The sequence below is a fragment of the Oncorhynchus clarkii genome, chromosome 13 (genome assembly GCF_045791955.1).
Source record: "Oncorhynchus clarkii lewisi isolate Uvic-CL-2024 chromosome 13, UVic_Ocla_1.0, whole genome shotgun sequence".
Lineage (NCBI taxonomy): Eukaryota > Metazoa > Chordata > Actinopteri > Salmoniformes > Salmonidae > Oncorhynchus > Oncorhynchus clarkii.
This window is the reverse complement of record NC_092159.1, coordinates 63,782,444-63,804,628: the sequence shown is the minus strand read 5'-3', so window position 1 is coordinate 63,804,628 and position 22,185 is coordinate 63,782,444. Positions and strand designations below refer to the sequence as shown.

General features: G+C 46.7%; 2 protein-coding genes across 3 annotated transcripts in view; one reads left to right on the top strand and one right to left on the bottom strand.

Annotated features, from left to right (window-relative positions):
• Nucleotides 1-1,751, bottom strand: part of LOC139365252 (mpv17-like protein) — a 17,874-nt gene extending 16,123 nt beyond the window's left edge. Inside the window, exons 1-2 of the mRNA XM_071102758.1 lie at nucleotides 492-1,751; nucleotides 90-160 (exon numbers count right to left, since the gene is read on the bottom strand). Coding sequence (XP_070958859.1) covers nucleotides 90-160; nucleotides 492-813 — 393 coding nt within the window. The 5' untranslated portion in view covers nucleotides 814-1,751. The remainder of the gene's footprint in view (nucleotides 1-89; nucleotides 161-491) is intronic.
• A 2,256-nt stretch (nucleotides 1,752-4,007) lies between these two features.
• LOC139365244 (cytokine receptor-like factor 3) overlaps nucleotides 4,008-22,185 on the top strand; it is a 29,636-nt gene continuing 11,458 nt past the window's right edge. Inside the window, exons 1-4 of one of the 2 annotated variants that reach the window (XM_071102747.1) lie at nucleotides 4,008-4,154; nucleotides 11,055-11,191; nucleotides 19,967-20,174; nucleotides 21,863-21,950. In XM_071102747.1, coding sequence (XP_070958848.1) covers nucleotides 11,075-11,191; nucleotides 19,967-20,174; nucleotides 21,863-21,950 — 413 coding nt within the window. In that variant the 5' untranslated portion in view covers nucleotides 4,008-4,154; nucleotides 11,055-11,074. The remainder of the gene's footprint in view (nucleotides 4,155-11,054; nucleotides 11,192-19,966; nucleotides 20,175-21,862; nucleotides 21,951-22,185) is intronic. The other variant, XR_011626554.1, reaches the window with a different exon arrangement.

Sequence of the window (22,185 nt, the reverse complement as noted above, 5' to 3'; positions counted from 1 at the left end):
GCGGGCGGAAGGTGACTTTCCTTCTCTGCCTGTATGCGTGGGCCGGCCGGCCTCTCGGTCGGTTCCGGTTCGTTCTGATTTCATCTTACCTTGTACGTGTTGAGGAACTTTTCTCTCCAGTCCTCGAAGACGTCGTCTTTATTCTCCAAGAAACTCACTCCTGCAGATGAAGACGGCGAGAGAGTACAAACTGTAGGTCACACTTTGTGCCCATTTCACGCATCACTCAAACCTCGTGCATTTTGCACATGACCTTTTGAACGAGTACACGTTAGAGCACTGTCCGTTCATCACGTTCAGCATTTACAAATTCACACATCCAAGGTTAGGCTATAGGAGAGTAGCCTAACCTAGGCCTATTACCCAATGGACATGACGCATTGGTCTGTTTCTCTATATAAGGTTATTCCTATGTAGGACATATTAGAAAATTGTTGTAGGCTACAATAGATACACTTCAATTAAACTTACCACATTAAAATGCACGTTACCTGTGTAGAAGACACTCGTTGCCAAGGGTGATGCAAAACTTTGGTCCAGGAGCAGTTTGCGGAAGAGCATTCCGGGAGATTTCCCCGGGAAACGGCTTTCCAAAGCCCGCAACCAGAAATAATTAAAGTTTCCATGGAAGCTGATGGCCACTATGGCAACATTTCTGGTGTGTTTCCAGTCCATCTCTTCTCTTTGTGCGATCATCTGATGAACAAAGTCGCCGCCGGCAAACAGGCAGCCATACAGAGTAACGTTGGCAAGCCATGGAAAGCGTTTAACCGCTTCTTTTAATACGGCTTTCCTCATTTTCAACACGTTCATTTTGAACTGCGGTGTTCTACGACAACAGAACAGAGTAGAATATAATCGTGTAGTCCATTGTTGGGTGAAACTTCAAAAGTAAAGTTGTCTTCTGCCTTTCCAAACACACACGTTGAGAGAGGCACCGGTCGGTCAGTGGCAGAAACAGCGGCCCTGGAGCAGGTTATAGGTTAAGTGCCCTACCCAAGGGCACAATGGCGGGATAGATATTTTAAAGTTCCTCCTATTCACACACTTGGCATGCCAGCTAAATGTAGTCTACGCTTGTATACCTGAGATTGTTATCTGGTGTTAGTGAGCAAGCAGAACCCGACAATACATTCATTTTAGCCAAAAGGTTTAGATGTTACTTCCAACCATTAAAGTACCGTTACGCATTCTTACATCTGCTTGTTTTAGTGAGAAAGTTAAACGGCTCCATCACAAACGTCCCACAAGACCGTGTTGTAACGCACCAAATCTGCCGTCATTCCGTTGGGTCTCTTCATTTTGGAATCGAAACAGGAATGGTCCATATTTAGCTCTCCCGTCATAGCTCATCTAGCCTATTTAACGATTAGGACTACACACATTCTATCCTTATAACGACGGACTAATTTGATAATAGGAAGAGTATCGAAATACGTTACATTTAAAGCATTTCATTCGTCCATTCTAGATCATCCCGTCCCTGTATACCGACGTCCCTGTATACCGACCAGTACCGTACAGTATCAGGTTGCTATCTACGAAATCCATCCTCTGCGTCAACCGCTAATCTAGAGGATTGTCCCGTGAGGCGCTCAGATGTATAGCGCGCTTCAACAACTCCACAAATCACAATGACCCCTGTTGGTTTTTAGAGTGGTGGGCACGCGGATTTTAAACCAATCAAATGTGTTGTTAATCTGTAAAACTGCGAGCACTGGACACCGTACTTCACTTTTACACGCATGTATGGTGGCCGGCGGGTACTTTTACGCACAGCTTGTTCTCTCTAGCTCTTACCCCTCCCTCTACCTCTCTCTCTCTCTCTCAGATGTTTGGCATCGGAAACATATATTTACATTGCCAAAGCAAGTGAAAGGGATAATAAATACAAGTGAAATAAACAATAAAAAAATGAAAAGTAATCATTACACTCACAAAAGTTCCAAAGGAATAGATACACTTCACATCTCTCTATCGCGCGCACACATAGAACACTCACACAGAGCAATCAACATGTAAAACCACATTCTATATTATTCTGATTGGATAAGCATACCAAGTTGTTGTTTTCTAAGAGGTTTTCTGCCTGAAATGCTTTAACCAACGATGACAAGTGTTTGACAACAGTTTGATTTATAAAACCTTAGAGCTCAAATAAATACAGCGTATTTTGCCGACGTATCATCGATAGGTGGTCTTGAAACGGTATACAGACAGAGAGCCATTTCTGTCTATCACCACTAGGGGGTGCTCTTGAAACGGTATACAGACAGAGAGCCATTTCTGTCTATCACCACTCTTGAAACGGTATACAGACAGAGAGCCATTTCTGTCTATCACCACTAGGGGGTGCTCTTGAAACGGTATACAGACAGAGAGCCATTTCTGTCTATCACCACTAGGGGGTGCTCTTGAAACGGTATACAGACAGAGAGCCAGGGCTCTTCATGTGGCTATATACTGTATATTATTCTGTTTTTAGATTGAGATTTTACTGAGATCCCCATTAGCCGATTCCAATGGCGACAATGGCTTGTCTTCCTGGGTCCGACACACAACGAAAAAGACATCACAGACAAAAAATACTTTACGATTGACAAACATTTTAAAACGTTAATATGTCGGGGAGAGGGGTTGTGTTGTGAGATGTTGTTTTATTCGGGGGTTTTTAAAGCTAATTTAGCTGTTTGTTTGACTACTAATAAAACGAATGCAGACTGAACTGTATGCTATTTTGATACCATAATAATAGCATTGTGTTTTAGTCCACGGATTGATAAAGCCTCATGGTGATGCGCCGTCGAGAGCATCCTGAACGTTCGCATCGCCGCCTGGTATGGCAACTGCTCGGCATCTGACCGTAAGGTCGCTACAGAGGGAGTGCGTACGGCCCAGTACATCACTGGGGCCAAGCTTCCTGCCATCCAGGACCTATATACCAGGCGGTGTCAGAGGAACGGCCAAAAAATTGTCAGAGACTCCAGTCATCCAAGTCATAGTCTGTTTTCTCTACTACCGCACGGTAAGCGGTACCGCTCCTTAACAGCTTCTACTCCCCAAGCCATAAGACTGCTGAACAATTAATCAAATGGCCACTGGACAATCTACATTGACCCCCCCTTGTACACTGCTGCTACTCGCTGTTTATTGTCTTTGCATAGTCACTTCACCCCTACCTACATGTACAAATGACCTCAACTAACCTGTACCCTCACACTGACTCGGTACCGGTGCCCACTGTATATGGCCTCGTTATTGTTATGTTGTTGTGTTACTTTTTATAATTTTTTACTTTAGTTTATTTGGTAAATCATTTCTTAACTCTTCTTGAACTGCACTGTTGGTTAAGGGCTTGTAAGTAAAGCATTTCACTGTGAGGTCTACACTGTTGGTTAAGGGCTTGTAAGTAAAGCATTTCACTGTGAGGTCTACACTGTTGCTTAAGGGCTTGTAAGTCAGCATTTCACGGTAAGGTCTACACTGTTGGTTAAGGGCTTGTAAGTCAGCATTTCACGGTAAGGTCTACACTGTTGGTTAAGGGCTTGTAAGTCAGCATTTCACTGTAAGGTCTACACTGTTGGTTAAGGGCTTGTAAGTCAGCATTTCACTGTGAGGTCTACACTGTTGGTTAACTGTTGGTGGCTACACTGTTGGTTAAGGGCTTGTAAGTAAGCATTTCACGGTAAGGTCTACACTTGTATCCGATGCATGTGACAAATAAAGTTTGATTTGATTTGATAGCTGTCATGATTCAGTCACTTAGGGTCGACTGCAGTACATGTATTCTCAATCACATGCATATTTTGGCGATGATAAAATGCCCATACAATAAAATCGCACAGTTAGAATGTACATTTATTTGGTTGAGACTTGACTTGGGATGTTTATGCCAATGCATCATCCGAGTTTCATCAGTGGTTTTAACTATTACACAGCAAAGCTATTGTATCACATTTGCAACACAGAGGGCGGGCACACGGAGAGGAAGACTGGGCGATATCCTTATTCTATTGGCTAGTGGAGCTGCCGATCAGCAGAAAGCCCAGTAAATTGTTTTGTTTTTTTTGGACTGGCGCAAGAACGTCTTTGCTTTGGTCGGTAGCCGAAACGGCATCGAACTTTAGAATGACCAGAAACTAAGTCCGAATCAGGTAGGATTCGTTATCGCATTATTTAATAGGCTACATGAAGCGTTTACTAATGTCTCGAATATTACTTTTGATGTACTATGAACTGGCTTACTTGGGTGTTTTCTTTGACATTTTCTGGAAATGTATTGTATCCTGAGGGTTGGTGAAAGCCAAGCCCTCGATGCTGTACTTTCATTCATCATCAACAATAACCTCAATTGTGTGAAGTGCATATGTATCGATAAAGGCATGTTGGGTGATGGCTTCTCGTGAAACGGGGGTGTTTTAGAATTACGGAAGTTGATTTTGAGCGAGTATGGGCATGTTTTTCTGTTGCGCAAAGTTGCGTTGCATCTCCGTGTCATCCGCTCGCTACGTGATAATAATAGTTGCGGTCGAAGCTCCACACTCGTCTTTATGTGAGCATCTGTCATAACTTTCCACGTTGAACACACAATGACAGACAGTAGAATGACACGTCTGATGTAGGATTCTAGTGATTCTAATGATTGTAGTAGCCTACTGCTGGATATGGTGAAATTAAATGAAAGCTCTAGAAATAACTATCAGAATGGCAGTTGTCCAAAGTGATGAGATTTTGTAGGTTACTAAATCAATCAATCCATCAAATCAATAAAAATTGATTTATAAAGCCCTTTTTACATCAGCCGATGTCACAAAGTGCTGTACAGAAACCCAGCCTGAAACCCCAAACAGCAAGCAATGCAGATGTAGAAGCACAGTGGCTAGGAATGATTATACTGGATAGTGATTATGGAATAACATTTGTTCCTTTCCTTTCTTGACTTAGCTATCAGCAACACTCTTGGAATTAAAGTGTAGACATGCCAGTAGGACTGTTTCCTAGCAACAGATCAAGACGTATCTATAGGTCGGTGGTCTATGTTCATAGCAAGTCCGAAAGCCAAACCCACTGTATGGATTTCCGTGCATACACGAAGTCCTGAAAAACAAGGGTTGCGTCCCAAATAGCATCATATTCCCTACATAGTGCACTAACTTTTGACCAGGACCGTAACAGACTTTGTTTCAGCTGGAGTGAGGGTGATTTCATGCTTCACTGACAGCATCTTCTCAACAATAGTCTGAGGCTTTCTGCGATCAACATTGTGTGTGTGTGTGATTATCCATGTGACCTGAATGTTCCTCCCACGCTGGGGTGAATCTGTTACCATAGTACCCTCCAAGCTCGTCATCAAGCTCGAGACCCTGGGTCTCGACCCCGCCCTGTGCAACTGGGTACTGGACTTCCTGACGGGCCGCCCCCAGGTGGTGAGGGTAGGCAACAACATCTCCTCCCCGCTGATCCTCAACACTGGGGCCCCACAAGGTTGCGTTCTGAGCCCTCTCCTGTACTCCCTGTTCACCCACGACTGCGTGGCCACGCACGCCTCCAACTCAATCATCAAGTTTGCGGACGACACAACAGTGGTAGGCTTGATTACCAACAACGATGAGACGGCCTACAGGGAGGAGGTGAGGGCCCTCGGAGTGTGGTGTCAGGAAAACAACCTCACACTCAACGTCAACAAAACTAAGGAGATGATTGTGGACTTCAGGAAACAGCAGAGGGAACACCCCCCTATCCACATCGATGGAACAGTAGTGGAGAGGGTAGCAAGTTTTAAGTTCCTCGGCATACACATCACAGACAAACTGAATTGGTCCACTCACACAGACAGCATCGTGAAGAAGGCGCAGCAGCGCCTCTTCAACCTCAGGAGGCTGAAGAAATTCGGCTTGTCACCAAAAGCACTCACAAACTTCTACAGATGCACAATCGAGAGCATCCTGGCGGGCTGTATCACCGCCTGGTATGGCAACTGCACCGCCCTCAACCGTAAGGCTCTCCAGAGGGTAGTGAGGTCTGCACAACGCATCACCGGGGGCAAACTACCTGCCCTCCAGGACACCTACACCACCCGATGTCACAGGAAGGCCATAAAGATCATCAAGGACATCAACCACCCGAGCCACTGCCTGTTCACCCCGCTATCATCCAGAAGGCGAGGTCAGTACAGGTGCATCAAAGCTGGGACCGAGAGACTGAAAAACAGCTTCTATCTCAAGGCCATCAGACTGTTAAACAGCCACCACTAACACTGAGTGGCTGCTGCCAACACACTGACACTGACTCAACTCCAGCCACTTTAATAATGGGAATTGATGGGAAATGATGTAAATATATCACTAGCCACTTTAAACAATGCTACCTTATATAAATGTTACTTACCCTACATTATTCATCTCATACGCATACGTATATACTGTACTCTATATCATCGACGGTATCCTTATGTAATACATGTATCACTAGCCACTTTATACTATACTATGCCACTTTGTTTACATACTCATCTCATTTGTACATACTGTACCCGATACCATCTACTGTATCTTGCCTATGCTGCTCTGTACCATCACTCATTCATATATCCTTATGTACATATTCTTTATCCCCTTACACTGTGTACAAGACAGTAGTTTGGAATTGTTAGTTAGATTACTTGTTATTACTGCATTGTCGGAACTAGAAGCACAAGCATTTCGCTACACTCGCATTAACATCTGCTAACCATGTGTATGTGACAAATAAAATTTGATTTGATTTGATTTGATTTGTTATATTGCTCCAAGATTACTGACTTTAAATCCTGTGTGTGTGTGGAGGGAGGGAGGGAGGGGGTCTAGTCTTAGAAGTGGGGCATACACATTCACGCCATACTATCTCTGTCACACACACTATCTCTGTCACATGTAAATGCATGTGACAGAGATGAGAGAGAGAGAGACCAGGGCCAATGGGGATCAGACCCAACAGTAGTGCACTACATAGGGCCTAGGGTTCTATTTGTGATGTAGCCAGTGTGTTCAGGCAGGAGGCCCGGTCTGAATCTAGGTCACCAGCAGCAGCAGCAGCATCAGCAGCAGCAGCATCACATAAACAACACTGTAGCATACACCTCTAACACACACACACACACACTCATATACACACGTTCGTACACTCTCAAGCGAACACACACAAAGTTCTCCATCTTTCTAGTCCCAACTCGGTGCTAACTCAGTCCTAACCAACGTTCCCTCTAAACTGAGCGCAGCGCGCAGTAGCCTGAGATTGCTGCACAGCAAGAAATATCAGCCCACTGAGAGAAGCACGAGATTGAACTTTACTCAACTTTCTAGAGTGTGTTCCCTGTTAGTTAACACCAATCTACATTTCACTTTACTGTGGCGACAGTGGCCAATTTCAATGCAAACATACCTGAAACAAAACTACCCATGCAAGAGATTTTGTTGAAGGCAGAACGCGTCAGAGTAGGATTCTATTGAGCACGACTCAGCCCGTACTCTACACAAACTGGTGGGGCATAACCAATCAGAACTGCAGTTAGGCCTATATGCAAATAGATCATTGCCATATATGGATCTGTGGCATTTCCTTTAAACTGGACTGTGTTTACAGCTGTGGTATCACTGACGTCGCTCGTCCAAATATTTATACGTTCTTAATTCCATTTCTTTAACTGAGATCTGTGTGTAAATGTTGTGAAATTGTTAGATATTATTTGCACTGTCGGAGCTAGGAAACACAAGCATTTCACTACACCCGCAATAACATCTGCTGAACACCTGTATGTGACCAATAACATCTGACTTGATAGTGAGTAGATGTGCTTGTTTTGAGATCAAACCAAGAGCAGCATGTAGCCACGTGTCCACATTTTGAGTTCATATCCTTTACTAGTCAGTGAGTTATTAGCCCAGTTATAGATCATTAGTAGTCAGTAGTAGGGGAGTGATTGCTTCCTACAAGAGCACAAAACATTTCTAGACAAGTAGGTCAGGTAAAGAGCTTTCCTTTGTCTTTAAAGGGACAGTGTTGTATTTTGAGACAGGCGTGAATAAACTAAGTAGCCAATAGGCAGAGGGCAGCATCATGTGTCTGATTCTCTGTAATAATGCTATGGGAATAATCATGCATTTTATTTTGTAAAGTGTAAACAACACAACAACATTTTCAGTCACCTCCTTGTCTGAAGGACAAGTAGATAAACAGGTTAATGTCAAGCCTGTTTATGTGTGAAACCAGTCTTTATACAGTCTATGTGAAACAAGTCTATGGGCGAAAACAATGCACTTGAGATGGAGGTTTTAGTGAAGACTGAAGTAAGCTTCTTCTATCCTGTACCTTCAGCCAAACTACCTCAACATGTTCTGGTCTGGTACAGGCAGTACTCTACCTTCAGCCAAACTACCTCAACATGTTCTGGTCTGGTACAGACTGTACTCTATCCTGTACCTTCAGCCAAACTACCTCAACATGTTCTGGTCTGGTACAGGCAGTACTCTACCTTCAGCCAAACTACCTCAGCATGTTCTGGTCTGGTGCAGGCTGTACTCTACCTTCAGCCAAACTACCTCAGCATGTTCTGGTCTGGTACAGACTGTACTCTATCCTGTACCTTCAGCCAAACTACCTCAACATGTTCTGGTCTGGTACAGGCAGTACTCTACCTTCAGCCAAACTACCTCAACATGTTCTGGTCTGGTACAGACTACTCTACCTTCAGCCAAACTACCTCAGCATGTTCTGGTCTGGTACAGGCAGTACTCTACCTTCAGCCAAACTACCTCAGCATGTTCTGTTCTGGTGCAGGCTGTACTCTACCTTCAGCCAAACTACCTCAGCATGTTCTGGTCTGGTACAGACTGTACTCTATCCTGTACCTTCAGCCAAACTGCCTCAGCATGTTCTGGTCTGGTACAGACTGTACTCTATCCTGTACCTTCAGCCAAACTACCTCAGCATGTTCTGGTCTGGTACAGACTGTACTCTATCCTGTACCTTCAGCCAAACTACCTCAACATGTTCTGGTCTGGTACAGGCAGTACTCTACCTTCAGCCAAACTACCTCAACATGTTCTGGTCTGGTACAGGCAGTACTCTACCTTCAGCCAAACTACCTCAACATGTTCTGGTCTGGTACAGACTACTCTACCTTCAGCCAAACTACCTCAGCATGTTCTGGTCTGGTGCAGGCTGTACTCTACCTTCAGCCAAACTACCTCAGCATGTTCTGGTCTGGTACAGACTACTCTATCCTGTACCTTCAGTCAAACTACCTCAACATGTTCTGGTCTGGTGCAGGCTGTACTCTACCTTCAGCCAAACTACCTCAGCATGTTCTGGTCCGGTACAGGCGGTACTCTACCTTCAGCCAAACTACCTCAGCATGTTCTGGTCTGATACAGGCTGTATTGTACCTTCAGTCAAACTACCTCAACATGTTCTGGTCTGGTACAGGCTGTACTGTACCTTCAGTCAAACTACCTCAGCATGTTCTGGTCTGGTACAGGCTTCTTCTATCCTGTACCTTCAGCCAAACTACCTCAACATGTTCTGGTCTGGTACAGACTGTACTGTACCTTCAGCCAAACTACCTCAGCATGTTCTGGTCTGGTACAGGCTGTACTCTATCCTCTACCTTCAGCCAAACTACCTCAGCATGTTCTGGTCTGGTACAGGCTTCTTCTATCCTGTACCTTCAGCCAAACTACCTCAGCATGTTCTGGTCTGGTACAGACTGTACTGTACCTTCAGCCAAACTACCTCAGCATGTTCTGGTCTGGTACAGACTGTACTCTACCTTCAGCCAAACTACCTCAGCATGTTCTGGTCTGGTACAGGCTTCTTCTATCCTGTACCTTCAGCCAAACTACCTCAGCATGTTCTGGTCTGGTACAGGCTGTACTCTACCTTCAGACAAACTACCTCAGCATGTTCTGGTCTGGTACAGGCTTCTTCTATCCTGTACCTTCAGCCAAACTACCTCAGCATGTTCTGGTCTGGTACAGGCTGTACTCTACCTTCAGACAAACTACCTCAGCATGTTCTGGTCTGGTACAGACTGTACTCGAACCCATAGCATCAGTAGAGCTCTTTTGTGTCATACCCATGGATTTCTGTTTGTATCTGCTATGAAGTCATCTTGAATGTGAATAGGGACTATCTGCTTGAAGCTGGTTGCTGCTAGTGTCTGGTCTCTGGTTGGCTGGTTGCTGCTAGCGTCTGGTCTCTGGTTGGCTGGTTGCTGCTAGCGTCTGGTCTCTGGTTGGTTGCTGCTAGTGTCTGGTTGGCTGGTTGCTGCTAGTGTCTGGTCTCTGGTTGGCTGGTTGCTGCTAGTGTCTGGTCTCTGGTTGGCTGGTTGCTTTCCTCCAGTTAAAGGGAAGTGGTTTGATCTGTTTTGCACATCATCGTCAGACATCCTCTACTCTCCTCTTATCTCCCCTACAGTCTCTCCTCACTGCTGTCTGTCTGGTCTACAAGCTACTGTCTCTCCTCCCTGCTGTCTGTCTGGTCTACAAGCTACTGTCTCTCCTCACTGCTCTCTGGTCTACAAGCTACTGTCTCTCCTCCCTGCTGTCTGTCTGGTCAACAAGCTCCTGTCTCTCCTCCCTGCTGTCTGTCTGGTCTACAAGCTACTGTCTCTCCTCCCTGCTGTCTGTCTGGTCTACAAGCTACTGTCTCTCCTCACTGCTCTCTGGTCTACAAGCTACTGTCTCTCCTCCCTGCTGTCTGTCTGGTCTACAAGCTACTGTCTCTCCTCACTGCTGTCTGTCTGGTCTACAAGCTACTGTCTCTCCTCACTGCTGTCTGTCTGGTCTACAAGCTCCTGTCTCTCCTCCCTGCTGTCTGTCTGACCCTCCTTGTTGTAGTACTGTGGTGGTGCAGAGCGTCAAACTGACTTCAGGGGAAATACACACGTTCAACGCTGTCAGAGTGAAGAGTATCAGACCACAGGGACACGAAGTTACAAACATCCGCTAATGACGTGTGTGTGTGTGTGTGTGTGTGTGTGTGTGTGTGTGTGTGTGTGTGTGTGTGTGTGTGTGTAGGAGCCAGGCGGTACAGCAGGATGTCTATAGAAGCTGAGGCGTTGCTGCAGGAGGCTAAGGAGAGTATAGAAGCAGCTCAGAATTACAGGAGCGAACTACAACAACGCCTACATGGACTCAGCCAAGCACGCAAACAGGTAACTACACTGGTCCAACCCTCACTCAAACAGGTAACAACACAACTACACTGGTCCAACCCTCACTCAAACAGGTAACAACACAACTACACTGGTCCAACCCTCACTCAAACAGGTAACAACACAACTACACTGGTCCAACCCTCACTCAAACAGGTAACAACACAACTACACTGGTCCAACCCTCACTCAAACAGGTAACAACACAACTACACTGGTCCAACCCTCACTCAAACAGGTAACAACACAACTACACTGGTCCAACCCTCACGCAAACAGGTAACAACACAACTACACTGGTCCAACCCTCACGCAAACAGGTAACAACACAACTACACTGGGTCAACCCTCACGCAAACAGGTAACAACACAACTACACTGGTCCAACCCTCACTCAACCAGGTATTAACACAACTACACTGGTCCAACCCTCACTCAAACAGGTAACAACACAACTACACTGGTCCAACCCTCACGCAAACAGGTAACAACACAACTACACTGGTCCAACCCTCACTCAACCAGGTATTAACACAACTACACTGGTCCAACCCTCACTCAAACAGGTAACAACACAACTACACTGGTCCAACCCTCACGCAAACAGGTAACAACACAACTACACTGGTCCAACCCTCACGCAAACAGGTAACAACACAACTACACTGGTCCAACCCTCACGCAAACAGGTAACAACACAACTACACTGGTCCAACCCTCACGCAAACAGGTAACAACACAACTACACTGGTCCAAGCCTCACGCAAACAGGTAACAACACAACTACACTGGTCCAACCCTCATTCAGATTAGAGGTCGACCTACGGCCGATTAATTAACTCCGATTTCAAGTTTTCATAACAATCGGTAATCTGCATTTTTGGACAGCTATTCTGGCCGATTACATTGCAATGGGGCGGCAGGGTAGCCTAGTGGTTAGAGCGTAGGGGCGGCAGGGTAGCCTAGTGGTTAGAGTGTAGAGGCGGCAGGGTAGCCTAGTGGTTAGAGCGTTGGACTCGTAACCGGAAGGTTGCAAGTTCAAACCCCCGAGCTGACAAGGTACAAGCTGTCTCTGTCATTCTGCCCCTGAACAGGCAGTTAACCTGCCTGTTCATTGAAAATTTTTAACTGACTTTCCCAGTTAAATAAAAAAAAATGTAATCCATGAGGAGACTGAGTGACAGGCTGACTACCTGTTACACGAGTGCAGCAAGGAGCCAAGGTAAGGTGCTAGCTAGCATTACACTTATCTTATAAAAAACAATCTTCACATAATCACTACACATGTAGTGTAGTTAACTACACATGGTTGATGATATCACTAGTTTATCTAGCTTGTTGCATATAATTAATTCGCCAAACGGGTGATGATTTAACAAAAGCACAATCGTTGGACGAATGTACCTAACCATAAACAGTGCAAGCAGAGTCAGGGTATATGCAGCAGTTTGGGCCGCCTGGCTCGTTGTGAACTGTGCATCAGAGTCAGGGTATATGCAGCAGTTTGGGTCGCCTGGCTCGTTGTGAACTGTGCATCAGAGTCAGGGTATATGCAGCAGTTTGGGTCGCCTGGCTCGCTGTGAACTGTGCATCAGAGTCAGGGTATATGCAGCAGTTTGGGTCGCCTGGCTCGCTGTGAACTGTGCATCAGAGTCAGGGTATATGCAGCAGTTTGGGTCGCCTGGCTCGTTGTGAACTGTGCATCAGAGTCAGGGTATATGCAGCAGTTTGGGCTGCCTGGCTCGCTGTGAACTGTGTGAAGACCATTTCTTCCTAACAAAGACTGTAATTCATTTGCCAGAATTTTATGTAATTATGACATAACATTGAAGGTTGTGTAATGTAACAGGAATATTTAGACTGATGGATGCCACCCGTTAGATAAATAAGAAACGGTTCTGTATTTCACTGAAAGTACAAATGTTTTGTTTTATAAATGATAGTTTCCTGATTTTACCATTTTAATGACTTAAGGCTCATATTTCTGTGTGTTTATTATAATTAAGTCTATGATTTGATATTTGGTAGAGCAGTCTGACTGAGCGGTGGTAGGTTGCTGCAGGCTCCTAAGCATTCATTCAAACTTCACTTTCCTGCGTTTGCCAGCAGCTCTTCGCTGTGCTTCAAGCATTGCGCTGTTTATAACTTCAAGCCTATCAACTCCTGAGATTAGGCTGACAATACTAAAGTACCTATTAGAACATCCAATAGTCAAAGGTATATGAAATACAAATGGTAGAGAGAAATAGTCCTATAAATACTATATTAACTACAACCTAAAACTTCTTACCTGGGAATATTGAAGACTCATGTTAAAAGGAACCACCAGCTTTCATATGTTCTCATGTTCAGTATCGGTGTTGAAAAATCATAATCGTTCGACCTCTAATTCAGATAAATCAATTAGCTGAATAATCAGGGCCGGAACTAAAGACTGCACAGCCGAGAGTTCTCCAGGACCATTCATCTAGTATCAGGAAGATGTTACAGCCTTCCTCCCTCCCTCTCCCCTCCCCCCTCTCCTCCCTCTCCCCACCTCCCTCCCCCCCTCTCCTCCCCTGTCCCCCCCTCTCCTCCCCTCTCCCCGTTCGTTCCTCCCCCTCCCCTTTCCTCCCTCTCCTCCCCCTCCCCTTCCTCCCTCCCTCTCCCCTTCCTCCCTCCCTCTCCCCTCCCCCCTCTCCTCCCTCTCCCCACCTCCCTCCCCCCCTCTCCTCCCCTGTCCCCCCCTCTCCTCCCCTCTCCCCGTTCGTTCCTCCCCCTCCCCTTTCCTCCCTCTCCTCCCCCTCCCCTCCCTCCCTCTCCCCTTCCTCCCTCCCTCTCCCCCTTCCTCCCTCTCCCCTCCCCTTCCTCCCTCCCTCTCCCCTCCCCTTCCTCCCTCCCTCTCCCCCTTCCTCCCTCTCCCCTTTCCTCCCTCTCCCCTCCCCTCCCTCCCTCCCTCTCCTGCTCTCCCCCCTTCCTCCCTCTCTCTCCCCCCTCCTCCCTCTCCCCTCCCCCTCTCTATCCCCCTTCAGGCTAATTGTAAACGATGTTGTTATTTCCTGCTCCTCTAAAAGTAAAACAGAAAGAGAGGTATATGAAAAGAGAGAGAGAGAGAGACTCCCCCTCTCCCCTCTCCCCTCTCTCCCCTCCTCCCTCTCCCCTCCTCTCCTCTCTCCCCCCTCCCCCCTCCCCCCTCCTCCCTCCTCCCTCTCTTGTTGTTATTTCCTGCTCCTCTAAAAGTAAAAGAGAGAAAGAGAGGTATATGAAAAGAGAGAGAGAGACAAACACGACTCATTGGCCAAACCGGAGGCGGAGTCGCCCAACTCCCGAACTTAAAAGCCCATTCTATTGAAAACAGGCTGTTTAGTTCAGGTGAGGACTTCATGTGCGTCTGTAACATCCATCCATCTGGCGACAGATCAGAATGTTCTAGAATCCTGATTAAAACCAAGATGTCTCCGTTCCCCCCCCCCTCAGAGAGATGTTTCCATCCATCTGGCGACAGATCAGAATGTTCTAGAATCCTGATTAAAACCAAGATGTCTCCGTTTCCCCCCCCCCCCCAGAGAGATGTTTCCATCCATCTGGCGACAGATCAGAATGTTCTAGAATCCTGATTAAAACCAAGATGTCTCCGTTTCCCCAGCTTCCATCCAGCTGACGTGTTGCAGGTGAAAGGCAGTGTGTGATGACGTAGTGTGTATAAAACAACTACTTCTGTGGTTCAATTCCCATCTACTGAATACGGGGTGTAACGGTACTGGCGCTGAATCGTTCAGTACGGGGCCCTCGGGTTCGGTCTGCACTGTGAAACCCGGAATCTATATATTTTTTAAATACTGTGACGATGCTGAGTAAATCTGAGCTGAAAAACATTCCGTAAAAAAACAAAAAACAGAGTCTATGTGCACGTTGTGATCAACATTCAAATGTTCATTGGTTCATTTCAAACTTGTCCTTTTGTGAGGCGTAGCTGGGACTAGTTGTGTATGATGGCGACCTGGTGGGGCTTCAATAAACCAGGAGGATTCTCCATCCTTTAAATCTACATTTGGCTTCCCAGTAAATTACAATTTAAAAACTTTTTTGTTTGTTTTACCTTTATTTAACTAGGCAAGTCAGTTAAGAACTAATTCTTATTTACAATGACGGCCTAGGAACAGTGGGTTAACTGATACTTCCTGATACTAGATGAATGGTCCTGGAGAACTCTCGGCTGTGCAGTCAGATTTGTACCTTGTCAGCTCGGGGGTTTGAACTTGCAACCTTCCGGTTACTAGTCCAACGCTCTAACCACTAGGCTATGCTGCCGCACCAATGGCGATTGACAGAGAGTTGTGGCTGAAACCTTCCCCGTACTGTCACTGCTCAGCCAGACTTGTCACAGACTCCAGTCACCCAAGTTATAGACTGTTTTCTGTGCTACCGGAGCACCAAGTCTAGGACCAAAAGGCTCCTCAACAGCTTCTACCCCCAAGCCATAAGACTGCTGAACAATTTATAGAAATTATAGAAATATTTACATTGATCCCCCCCCCCTCTTGTATACTGCTGCTACTCGCTGTTTATTATCTATACATAGTCACTTCACCCCTACCTACATGTACAAATGACCTCTAACCTGTACATAACCTCCACACTGACTCGGTACCGGTACCCCCTGTATATAACCTCCACACTGACTCAGTACCGGTACCCCCTGTACAGTGCCTTGCGAAAGTATTCGGCCCCCTTGAACTTTGCAACCTTTTGCCACATTTCAGGCTTCAAACATAAAGATATAAAACTGTATTTTTTTGTGAAGAATCAACAACAAGTGGGACACAATCATGAAGTGGAACGACCAATATTGGATATTTCAAACTTTTTTAACAAATCAAAAACTGAAAAATTGGGCGTGCAAAATTATTCAGCCCCCTTAAGTTAATACTTTGTAGCGCCACCTTTTGCTGCGATTACAGCTGTAAGTCGCTTGGGGTATGTCTCTATCAGTTTTGCACATCGAGAGACTGAAATGTTTTCCCATTCCTCCTTGCAAAACAGCTCGAGCTCAGTGAGGTTGGATGGAGAGCATTTGTGAACAGCAGTTTTCAGTTCTTTCCACAGATTCTCGATTGGATTCAGGTCTGGACTTTGACTTGGCCATTCTAACACCTGGATATGTTTATTTTTGAACCATTCCATTGTAGATTTTGCTTTATGTTTTGGATCATTGTCTTGTTGGAAGACAAATCTCCGTCCCAGTCTCAGGTCTTTTGCAGACTCCATCAGGTTTTCTTCCAGAATGGCCCTGTATTTGGCTCCATCCATCTTCCCATCAATTTTAACCATCTTCCCTGTCCCTGCTGAAGAAAAGCAGACCCAAACCATGATGCTGCCACCACCATGTTTGACATTGGGGATGGTGTGTTCAGCTGTGTTGCTTTTACGCCAAACATAACGTTTTGCATTGTTGCCAAAAAGTTCAATTTTGGTTTCATCTGACCAGAGCATCTTCTTCCACGTGTTTGGTGTGTCTCCCAGGTGGCTTGTGGCAAACTTTAAACTACACTTTTTATGGATATCTTTAAGAAATGGCTTTCTTCTTGCCACTCTTCCATAAAGGCCAGATTTGTCCTATGGACAGAGTCTCCCACCTCCGCTGTAGATCTCTGCAGTTCATCCAGAGTGATCATGGGCCTCTTGGCTGCATCTCTGATCAGTCTTCTCCTTGTATGAGCTGAAAGTTTAGAGGGACGGCCAGGTCTTGGTAGATTTGCAGTGGTCTGATACTCCTTCCATTTCAATATTATCGCTTGCACAGTGCTCCTTGGGATGTTTAAAGCTTGGGAAATCTTTTTGTATCCAAATCCGGCTTTAAACTTCTTCACAACAGTATCTCGGACCTGCCTGGTGTGTTCCTTGTTCTTCATGGTGCTCTCTGCGCTTTTAACGGACCTCTGAGACTATCACAGTGCAGGTGCATTTATACGGAGACAGTACCGGTACCCCCTGTATATAGCCTCCACACTGACTCGGTACCGGTACCCCCTGTATATAGCCTCCACACTGACTCGGTACCGGTGCCCCCTGTATATAGCCTCCACACTGACTCAGTACCGGTACCCCCTGTATATAGCCTCCACACTGACTCAGTACCGGTACCCCCTGTATATAGCCTCCACACTGACTCAGTACCGGTACCCCCTGTATATAACCTCCACACTGACTCAGTACCGGTACCCCCTGTATATAACCTCCACACTGACTCTGTACCGGTACCTCCTGTATATAACCTCCACACTGACTCAGTACTGGTACCCCCTGTATATAACCTCCACACTGACTCAGTACCGGTACCCCCTGTATATAACCTCCACACTGACTCTGTACCGGTACCTCCTGTATATAACCTCCACACTGACTCAGTACTGGTACCCCCTGTATATAACCTCCACACTGACTCTGTACTGGTACCCCCTGTATATAACCTCCACACTGACTCAGTACCGGTACCCCCTGTATATAACCTCCACACTGACTCAGTACCGGTACCCCCTGTATATAGCCTCCACACTGACTCAGTACCGGTACCCCCTGTATATAGCCTCCACACTGACTCAGTACCGGTACCCCCTGTATATAACCTCCACATTGACTCTGTACCAGTACCCCCTGTATATAACCTCCACACTGACTCAGTACCAGTACCCCCTGTATATAACCTCCACACTGACTCAGTACCGGTACCCCCTGTATATAGCCTCCACACTGACTCAGTACCGGTACCCCCTGTATATAACCTCCACACTTTTATCTACTGACTGGTTCTGTTCTGCTGCTCTCTGGGCCCACTGTTCCCACCCCATTATCTGGCACACATCTCTCTCCTTTCCCAGCTGTAGAGTCCAGTTTTGGGCCATTTTTCCCATAACCCCCCTCTTCCCCAGGGATGAGTCATCATCACTGTAATATGAGACGAGGCAGGCAGGAAAAGCTGCTCTGTCACACACACAGATTACCAGGATGGTGTGACGTCCGTGAGCAGTGTGTGTGTCTTAGATACTTCTGGCTTCTGGAAGAGAGGGAGTCAAAACATCCTGTAGTTGTCTCTCTCTGGTCTCTCTCTCTCTGGTCTCTCTCTCTCTCTGGTCTCTCTCTCTCTCTGGTCTCTCTCTCTCTCTGGTCTGTCTCTCTCTCTCTGGTCTGTCTCTCTCTCTCTGGTCTGTCTCTCTCTCTCTGGTCTGTCTCTCTCTCTCTGGTCTGTCTCTCTCTCTCTGGTCTGTCTCTCTCTCTCTGGTCTGTCTCTCTCTCTCTGGTCTGTCTCTCTCTGGTCTCTCTCTCTCTCTCTCTCTGGTCTGTCTCTCTCTGGTCTCTCTCTCTCTCTCTCTCTCTGGTCTCTCTCTCTGGTCTCTCTCTCTGGTCTCTCTCTCTCTCTCTGGTCTCTCTTTCTCTCTCTCTGGTATCTCGCTCGCTCTCTCTCTCCTCTCACTCTCTCTCTCTCTGGTATCTCGCTCTCTCTAACTCCTCTCTCTCTCATACCTCTTATCTCTCTCTCCCCAGCCTGTATGCCCTCTACTCCCAATGGACATGTCATTGTATTCCAGATGACAATATTAGCTTTCCCATCCTTCACCGTCCCAAAATATACATGATCTTTGGCAACATCCCAAATGGCACCCTATTCCCTCCATAGTGAACTACCTTTGGGTCCTGGTCAAAATGAGTTCACTATATAGAGAATAGGGTGCCATTTAGGATACTGCCCTTATCTCCACAAAACTGATAGACACCAGGAAGTGATGCAATGGCTCCAGTGAGGCATTTCCTGTGTCCTGCTGTCCATACACACTGATCTCTGATAGTGTTCTATGTAGGTCTTTCCATCCTCATCCAACTATTATGTTCTCTTGTTTATCAGTGCAGCTCCTCTGCTCTTCTGTTTCCTTCTCTCTCTCGCTCGCTCACTGGTCTCTCTCGCTCGCTCACTGGTCTCTCTCGCTCGCTCACTGGTCTCTCTCGCTCGCTCACTGGTCTCTCTCTCACTGGTCTCTCTCGCTCACTGGTCTCTCTCTCACTGGTCTCTCTCGCTCACTGGTCTCTCTCTCGGTCGCTCACTGGTCTCTCTCACTGGTCTCTCTCACTGGTCTCTCTCTCTGGTCTCTCTCTCTCTCTGGTCTCCCCTTCTCTCTCTGGTCTCTCTCACTGGTCTCTCTCTCTCTCTCTGGTCTCTCTCTCTCTCTCACTGGTCTCCCCTTCTCTCTCTGGTCTTTCTCTCTCACTGGTCTCTCTCTCACTGGTCTCTTTCTCTCTCTGTCACTGGTCTCTCTCTCTGGTCTCTCTCTCTCTCTCTCTGGTCTCTCTCTCTGGTCTCTCTCGCTCTCATAGTCAGTCATAGTGAGAGGAGGACTGTCAGTTAGTGGGTGTGTCCCAAAAAGCTCCCTATATAGTGCACTACTTTTGACCAGAGCTCTATTGGCCCTTTCTCCCTTATGGGCCCCTCCTCTCTATGAGCACTAGTGCACTATAAAGACACTAAGGGTGCCATTTGGGACTGAGACAGTCTGGTAGTTTCATAATGACAGGAGTTCAGCTCAGCATGATTGTCTGTTAAGAGGAACTGAAACAGAGACTAAGTTTCACTGCAAACGACTAACCACCAGCTTCCTGTTCCGTTGGGGGACTGGTTACGACTGGTTACGATTTGGAAACAGTGCGTTTTAGCATTTTTGGTACAAAGTTAGCATATCAATTGAACCTCTCCCACCCCCTCTCTCTCTCTCCCTCCTCTCTCTTCCTCTCCTCTCGCTCCTCCAGGTACGAGGCAGCTCGTCTCAGGCCAGAGAGGGGTTGAAGCGTCATTTCTCAGAGCTCCAGACGGCTGTGACCCGCCTCCTGACGGAGCGTCTGAGCGTGCTCCTTAGCGAGGTGGATGTCATCGAGCAGGACAGCGTTCGACCGTTGGACGACTGTCAGAAACTCATAGAACACGGAGTCAACACTGCAGACGAGCTGCTCCGAGAGGGTGAGGTATAGATAGACGGAGGGACGCATGGTTCAAATCCCCGAGCCCTTGAGCAAGGCACTTAACAAGGTGACCCTGGCCGTGACCCCACTCCTTGAGACTGTCTCAGGGGGAGTAGGGATATGCAAAATACACATGTCCCTTACACACTGTGTGTAACAGGACTAATATAATAATAATATAATCACCTCTCAAATTATTATGACTCTTACACACCATCAGAATCATGTTTCTCCTCTTCCTCCTCCTCAGTTCCATCAGAATCATGTTTCTCCTCTTCCTCCTCCTCAGTACCATCAGAATCATGTTTCTCCTCTTCCTCCTCCTCAGTTCCATCAGAATCATGTTTCTCCTCCTCCTCCTCCTCCTCCTCCTCCTCCTCCTCCTCAGTACCATCAGAATCATGTTTCTCCTCCTCCTCCTCCTCCTCCTCAGTACCATCAGAATCATGTTTCTCCTCCTCCTCCTCCTCCTCCTCCTCCTCCTCCTCAGTACCATCAGAATCATGTTTCTCCTCCTCCTCCTCCTCCTCATCCTCCTCCTCAGTACCATCAGAATCATGTTTCTCCTCTTCCTCCTCCTCAGTTCCATCAGAATCATGTTTCTCCTCATCCTCCTCATTACCATCAAAATCATGTTTCTCCTCCTCCTCCTCAGTACCATCAGAATCATGTTTCTCCTGTCCTCCTCCTCCTCCTCAGTACCATCAGAATCATGTTTCTCCTGTCCTCTTCCTCCTCCTCCTCAGTACCATCAGAATCATGTTTCTCCTCCTCCTCCTCCTCCTCCTCAGTACCATCAGAATCATGTTTCTCCTGTCCTCTTCCTCCTCCTCCTCATTACCATCAGAATCATGTTTCTCCTCCTCCTCAGTACCATCAGAATCATGTTTCTCCTGTCCTCCTCCTCCTCCTCCTCCTCCTCAGTACCATCAGAATCATGTTTCTCCTGTCCTCTTCCTCCTCCTCCTCAGTACCATCAGAATCATGTTTCTCCTCCTCCTCCTCCTCAGTACCATCAGAATCATGTTTCTCCTGTCCTCCTCCTCCTCCTCCTCATTACCATCAGAATCATGTTTCTCCTGTCCTCTTCCTCCTCCTCCTCAGTACCATCAGAATCATGTTTCTCCTGTCCTCTTCCTCCTCAGTACCATCAGAATCATGTTTCTCCTGTCCTCTTCCTCCTCCTCCTCAGTACCATCAGAATCATGTTTCTCTTGTCCTCTTCCTCCTCAGTACCATCAGAATCATGTTTCTCCTGTCCTCTTCCTCCTCCTCCTCAGTACCATCAGAATCATGTTTCTCCTCCTCCTCAGTACCGTCAGAATCGTGTTTCTCCTGTCCTCTTCCTCCTCAGTACCATCAGAATCATGTTTCTCCTGTCCTCTTCCTCCTCAGTACCATCAGAATCATGTTTCTCCTCCTCCTCCTCAGTTCCATCATGTTTCTCCTGTCCTCTTCCTCCTCAGTACCATCAGAATCATGTTTCTCCTGTCCTCTTCCTCCTCAGTACCATCAGAATCATGTTTCTCCTCCTCAGTTCCATCATGTTTCTCCTGTCCTCTTCCTCCTCAGTACCATCAGAATCATGTTTCTCCTGTCCTCCTCCTCCTCAGTGATCTCCTATGTAATGATTCACACTGTAATTAAACACTGATTAAAGGTTGTAATCCCTCCCCCTGTCTCCAGGTGAGGTAGCTATCCGTTGTGGTCTGGGGGAGAAGGAGGACCTGCTGGGCTGTTTCACCAAGAAGGCCCTTCAGATCCATCTGGACAGGTGAAGGAGAGAGAGGGAGTTGTCAGACTCTTTCACTATGTCATAACCTTTACATTGTCGTCTTAAAGTTAACTCGGTGTGTGTGTGTGTGTGTGTGTGTGCATTGTGTGTGTGTGTGTGTATATGTGTGTGCATTGTGTGTGTGTATGTGTGTGCATTGTGTGTGTGTGTGCATTGTGTGTGCATTGTGTGTGTGTGTGGTGTGTGTGTGTGCGTTGTGTGTGGTGTGTGTGTG